Here is a 6,822-nt window from a genome sequence, read left to right as displayed (position 1 = left end):
GGAGGTGCAACTATTATGCAAGGGCAACTATTACACAGTGAAAACAGTGCCATTTGAGGGGCTTCTTTACCATGTAACAGTCAATCTAACAATCTAAGAGGCGAGCCACCGGGGGGGGGGGGGGTTGAAGTCTTCACAAACATCATGACTGCTCCCTTGCTTTTGAGGGCGCTGCCAAACTACTGAATTAAGCATCACCGCCCACATAGCTGCATCCTCACATTGACTAGTCTGTGGTGTAAGGTGCCCCTCAAATGGTTCACCTGCTCACGCGGCCCCTAGCTCAAAGGGGACAGCTACACAGATGGGTGTAGCCTCATCCCCTGGTTTGGCTACCCCCTTGCAAAAAGGGAAAGAGGGCAGGTAAGTGAATTAAGGGTGAGACTATTATGTGATGACAACTATTATGCAATGAAATATGGTAACTTTTTTCCTTTTTCACCTCTTTTCTTTTCTGTTATTAAAAATACACAAATAAATGCACAGTTTTCAAACACCATTTGTGGACTTATGACAGATGAAAAACTGCACTCCTGCCACCCCCAGGAACAGCATTTTCCATTTGGAACTATTCCTCAAACAGAAATGGTTGTTTTCTGTGTAAACAATAGCTTATCATTAAGCTGCTTGTTTCCTGCTTACCTTCAAAGAAACATAGCTAATAACTAGTGACATTCAAGAAAATGTAATTAAACTATCAAAAAGTTACAGTTGATTAAAACATGCCATTAAAAAGAAAACAGAAAATCCAAACATGCAGTATGCTATTTAGGGACCCTTCCTCTTGAGTAATCAGTCTCGCGAGTCTGCCAAAATCATCATATTAAAAGATTTAGCAGTCTGCAGAAAGATAGCAGGGAGAATGCCAGTTACCCATTCTATGAAGAGAATTCCAGAGCCTTAGCCATCATGCAAGCAAGCAAGCAAGCAAGCAAAACAACCAACGGACCTTTTCAGGACCAACCATTACAATAATCTCAATCAACATTGAAGGCATGTCAGCTGCCAAAGAACAACTGCTTTATGAACTGTGCCAAGATGTATGTACGCACCAAATAAACTTCTAAAAAAGACTGAGAGTAGTGGGATATAGAGAAAGGTCATCCTCAAAGGTAACAAAATGCAGGCAGGTTCATATGGGAGAATATGGTGCTTCCCAGAACTTTGACATGATTCCCTTGCACTGCAGAATTTTTCCCAATCGCCAAGAAATTGACTTTTTTCATCTCTCACATAGGCCCACACACTAAAAGTAATCTAATTCCTATGATTTCATGTCAATTGTATCTAATGTTAAGTGACAGGCTGGAGAGTCACAGAGTGAACCTAACCAGGAGAGGAGGAGGGTCATCTTCCACTTCATGTTTGCTGGTAGTAACTTAAGAAATATGGATTGCTCCAATAGCAATGGATAAAAATAATGGCTTCATTTACTGAAGTGAACTTTGCAATGATTAAAGATGTTCCTGCCTTTTACTTTCTGTAAAACGCTTTCCATCTTGCATCCAAAGCATAGGGGGACATGAGAGAAGCCTCCTCACAGGACTGCAAGACATCCGGGCGTCCCCTGGGCAACGTCTTTGTAGATGGCTGATTCTCTCACTCCAGAAGCGACTTGCAGCGTGCAAGCAAACAAGCAAGCAAAACAACCAACTGACCTTTTCAGGACCAACCATTACAATAATCTCAATCAACATCGAAGGCATGTCAGCTGCCAAAGAACAACTGCTTTATGAACTGTGCCAAGATAAGAAATGTGATGTGCTGTGTGTTCAAGAAACACACAGGGATGAACAACAGAAATGACCAAAATTCCAGGAATGGTCTTAGTAGCGGAAAGACCATATGTGCAGTATGGAAGCACTGTCTTTGTAAAACCAGGCCTCCAAGTCAGCAGTGCCCACAACACTGAAGAAAACAATATAGAGGTTATAGCAGTAGATCTTAATAACATCACCATCACCTCTGTCAGCAGCTTATGATACTGTAAACCACCATCCTCCTGAGAAAAATGTATAATATCACAAAGGACTACCACCTCACTCACCTCATAGGAAATCTGCTACAAAACAGGAGCTTTTTCGTTGAGTTCCAGGGCCAGAGAGGCAGATGGCGGAAACAGAAGAATGGCCTGCCTCAGGGGAGCATGCTTGCTCCATCCATGTTCAACATTTACACAAATGACCAGCCATTGCCAGAAGGGACAGAGAGTTTCATCTATGCAGATGATAGTGCCATTAGTGCTTAAGCAGGGAGCTTTGAGATGGTTGAACAGAAGCTCTCTGAAGCTCTAGGTGCTCTTACTGTCTATTACAGGGGAAACCAGCTGATCCCTAATCCATCTAAAACACAGACATGTGCTTTTCACCTTAAGAACCGACAAGCATCCCGAGCTCTGAGGATTACCTGGGAAGGAATCCCACTGGAGCATTGCAGCACACCCAAATATCAGGGAGTCACTCTGGACCGTTCTCTGACCTACAAGAAGCACTGCTTGAATATCAAGCAAAAAGTGGTCACTAGAAATAATATCATACGAAAGCTGACTGGCACAACCTGGGGATCACAACCAGACACAGTGAAGACATCTGCCCTTGCGCTATGCTACTCTGCTGCTGAGTATGCATGCCCAGTGTGGAACACATCTCACCACACTAAAACAGTGGATGTGACTCTTAATGAGACATGCCGCATTATCATGGGGTGTCTGCGCCCTACACTACTGGAGAAATTACACTGTTTAGCCGGTATTGTACCACCTGACATCCGCCGGGAAGTAGCAACCAATAGTGAAAGGACCAAGGCAGTGACATCTCCAGCTCATCCCCTGTTTGAATATCAGCCAGCACGTCAATGACTTAAATCAAGAAATAGTTTTCTAAGATCTACAGAGACACTCGCTGGAACACCTCAGCAAGCGAGAGTCCAAAAGTGGCAGGCTCAAACCCAGAACCTCAATCAATGGCTGTTACCAAATGAGAGACTCCCCCCTGGGCACACAAAAAACTGGGCGACTTGGAAGGCGCTGAACAGACTGCACTCTGGCACCACGAGATGCAGAGCCAACCTCAAGAAATGGGGCTACAAAGTGGAATCCACAACATGCGAGTGTGGAGAAGAGCAAACCACTGACCACCTGCTGCAATGCAACCTGAGCCCTGCTACATGCACAATGGAGGACCTTCTTTCAGCAACACCAGAGGCACTCCAAGTGGCCATCTACTGGTCAAAGGGCATTTAATCAACTACCAAACTTGCAAACTTTGTGGTTTGTTTGTTTGTTTAAAAATGCAATGCAACTGTCTGGTCTGCCCCTGACACGATAAATAAATCCAAAGCATATTTGTGAAGTCAATGGCCTGATTGTAAGTGTGTTTCTAGAATGATTTTTTTTTTTATTACACAGCTTCCCTATTTTATTAAACTAGGACACCAGGAGTCTAGGGTCAGCTAATGAAACATGCTAGATCACCTTGGACATGTTACAAATCTTTCAGTGTAGGCACTGACCATTTGCAAACATATTGACATTGGTCAACCTTACATGGCAGATAAAATCCTAAACCAGTATTACCATATGTTGGAATCAGCTTGAAAGCACACAACAGAAACAACAATAACAACAGCACAACTGTCATATCATGCAATTCAAAGGTGGTTGAGGCAAGAGCCTGTATCCTGTTTTTGGTTCCAACCAAAATAGATCAGTTGTGATTTACCTTCATATTGGTTCAACTTTCAACAATCATTTCAATTGTTTCATTCTAGTCTGGCTTAACCTATATAATCAAACTAATGCTTTTAACTTTCTCTAGTTTCCTCCGATGTCTTTTAAATATTTTTTTCTTATTATCCTTATCTCCAAAAATTAATTTTCATACTGAAAAAAAAGTTCAGTTGGTAGAGCAAGAACCATCCTTGTGGAAGCATCCCAAAACAATTTGGAACTCCTGCAATATGAAAGAAATGATCTAAAATGTAAGTACAGGAAGTTCCCAAGTTATGGACAAGATAGATTCTGCAGGTTTGTTCTTAACTATGAATCATTTCTAAGTCAGATGTTTGTAATCAGGGACTGTCTGTATTTAAAAGAGAAACTGGCATGTGCAAAGTTTCTTGAAATGAGCTCCCCTTCTTTTCCCATTCTTTAAAAAAAAAAATCTCTGTCAAGCAGTAGCAGAAGCAATCTAGTGAAGAAGCAGACGTTTCAATAGATTACTACTTCTGGGAAACCAAAACAGCTCCAGATTTGCCCCGCAACCTAATCAAACACCCTCCCTCCCTTCTTTCCCACGTGCTCCTAAACATAATAGCAGCAACATTTCTCATACATCTGTCATTTCAGGAGGTTGGCCAATCATTTGAGAACATGAATGAGTAAAGGTACAAACAGCTCTATTATATCAGTGCATTACATGTAAGCAGAATGGAACATGCATCTGGCCAGGTAAGAATATTTGAGGGCTGCTTTTGACAGAATAGATTCAAACTAGTTTTGCAGTTCGTATAATCATGGAGGCTGTTTGAGACTACAATTAGTTACTGTTTGGGCTAATGTTAGTTATTACAGTGAGAGTTGAGTACAAATTCTAGCCCAAGAAATCCTACTAGTGAAAGGATTTCTTGGGCTAGACACTGGCAGGAATCCTATTCTTTCTTTCTTTCTTTCTCCCTCTCTCTCTCTCTGTGTGTGTGTGTGTGTGTGGAGAGAGAGAGAGAGAGAGAGAGAGAGAGAGAGAGAGAGAGAGAGAGAGTATATATATATATGGCTGGTGTTACACTTTAAAAATGTACCTGTACCGACTTACAAACAAATTCAGTTTAAGAACAAACCTATAGAACCTATCTTGTTTGTAACTTGGGGATTGCTCATATATGAACCAGTGCTTTCTGAAAGAGAGCTAAATCTTATGTCTACATTTTAAGACTGTAACCATTTCTTCTCTACAATTTTAAGGTATTCTGTAAAGTAAAACATGTGCCCCATTTTCCTTTCATTTCTATCTTGCATAGAAAGCAGAAGCAGACTTTTGTGGAAGCCCTGATACCCTCCTAGATATCATCCAAAGGACTCTCATCCCTGGAACTTTTCTCTTCATTTTGGTCATGGGTCTGTTGTTAAACATCCCTATTATCTGGATCCTCACTTTCCGCATGAAGCATTGGAATAGGAGCACTGTTTTCCTCTGCAACCTGGTTTTTGCTGATATCACGTGGATCTTAACTCTTCCCTTCCTGATTTATTATCATCTCAACCACCTGCGCTGGCCCTTTGGGGATTCATTTTGCAAAGTGATACGGACAGCCTATCACCTGTTCTACTACTGCAGCATCTACTTTGTCACCTGTCTAAGCATGGACCGCTACTTGGCCATAGTCCATCCTCTGAGGTCTCTTTGGATCTTAAACAAGCATCACGCTCAGTGGATTTCTTGTTGCATTTGGATGGTGACTGGATTGGTCAGCCTACCTGTTACATATATTGCCAGCACTCAGACATGCCTGAACAACAAAACCATTTGTTCCCTCTATGTATTTTCCAATTCTACCTACATCACCCTCCCTCTCTCAGTGAGCTGTTCTATTGGTGGTTGCTTGCTGCCTTTTGGAGCCATCTGTTACTGTTACTGTAGCAGTGTGAGGAAACTCCAGGGGAGTGGCATACAACACTGTCCGAAAAGGGGGAAAGTCACCAAGCTCATGTACTCTGCTTTGATTGCGTTTGCTGTGCTCTACTTCCCTTATCATCTCTCAAGGAACACCTGCATCTTCTTACGGGCCATCTGGCCTACCGCCACTTGGACCATTCAACAGGCAGACACCTTGTTCCTGGTCATGGTGGCCATCTGCAGTCTGAATACCTGCATCAACCCTCTTTTTTGTTTCATGTCTGGAGAAGACTTTCGAGAGCAGGTTTGCAAATTGGCATCCTCTTTCTGTTTCATCAAATCGTGGAAGGACCAACGACGATTGGGATGGATTTATCCTGTCTGAACCCTTCTCCAAACCAAAGCCTTTTGGGGCTGAAGCAACAGGGAAAGTTACTTTTTAACTAGAACTTTAGGATTCTTCAACCATCTCTGGGCAAAGATTGAAAGGTTCTGGGTTTTACAATCTAAAAAAAAAATTTGTCAAACTCTTCACTTACAATGAAACAAACATTCATGGAGACCACAAATTTCAATTTTTTGCTGTTTTATTGTTGTGTCTTCAATTTGTTTCTGACTTATGGCAAACCTATGGTGAACCTGTCACAGAGTTTTGGGGGTTTCTGAAACTGAAAATGTGTGATTCAGCCAAGATTACTCATTGGGTTTCCAAGACTGAATGAAGGTAGTAATAAAATAATAACAAAATGCTTTAAAAATGAGGAAGTATATCTGCATAAACCCACACCCTAAAATAATACACCCCAAAGTAATTTTGGCATCAAATTAATTACAAAGTGGCTGTTTTCCTATGTAGTATGGCTTGAGTTTATAAATACTGTAAATAAATAAATAAATGTTCCAGCTATGTCTTTGTGTGATATGTGATGTTATTTTATGTGATGTGTTCAATAATGTTTGATGTTTTATCAGGGGAGGGTGAATTTTGATGTTTTATACTGTTTTTTATCTATGGCATTGAATTGTTGCCAATACTGTGAACTGCCCTGAGTCCCCTTTGGGGTTGAGAAGGGCGGTATACAAATACTGCAAATAAATAAATAAATAACAATAAATTTTGTTGGAAGTAGCAACCTTCCAAGCCTCCAAGCCTAACTGTTTGTAAATATGTATAATTGTATGTACATTTTGGTTTGCCAGTTTCTGTTCTTAT

General features: G+C 41.3%; 1 protein-coding gene across 1 annotated transcript; it reads left to right on the top strand.

Annotated features, from left to right (window-relative positions):
* Positions 1-4,300: 4,300 nt before the first annotated feature.
* Positions 4,301-6,505, top strand: LOC132761859 (P2Y purinoceptor 1-like). Its single transcript, XM_060754913.2, has 2 exons — positions 4,301-4,447; positions 5,014-6,505. Exons 1-2 carry the CDS (start codon positions 4,427-4,429, stop codon positions 5,992-5,994), a joined length of 1,002 nt encoding a protein of 333 aa, XP_060610896.2. The 5' UTR covers positions 4,301-4,426; the 3' UTR covers positions 5,995-6,505.
* Positions 6,506-6,822: the final 317 nt, after the last annotated feature.

Source organism: Anolis sagrei, chromosome 1, assembly GCF_037176765.1.
Source record: "Anolis sagrei isolate rAnoSag1 chromosome 1, rAnoSag1.mat, whole genome shotgun sequence".
NCBI classification, from domain to species: domain Eukaryota; kingdom Metazoa; phylum Chordata; class Lepidosauria; order Squamata; family Dactyloidae; genus Anolis; species Anolis sagrei.
This window is presented reverse-complemented; position numbering and strand designations above follow the sequence as displayed.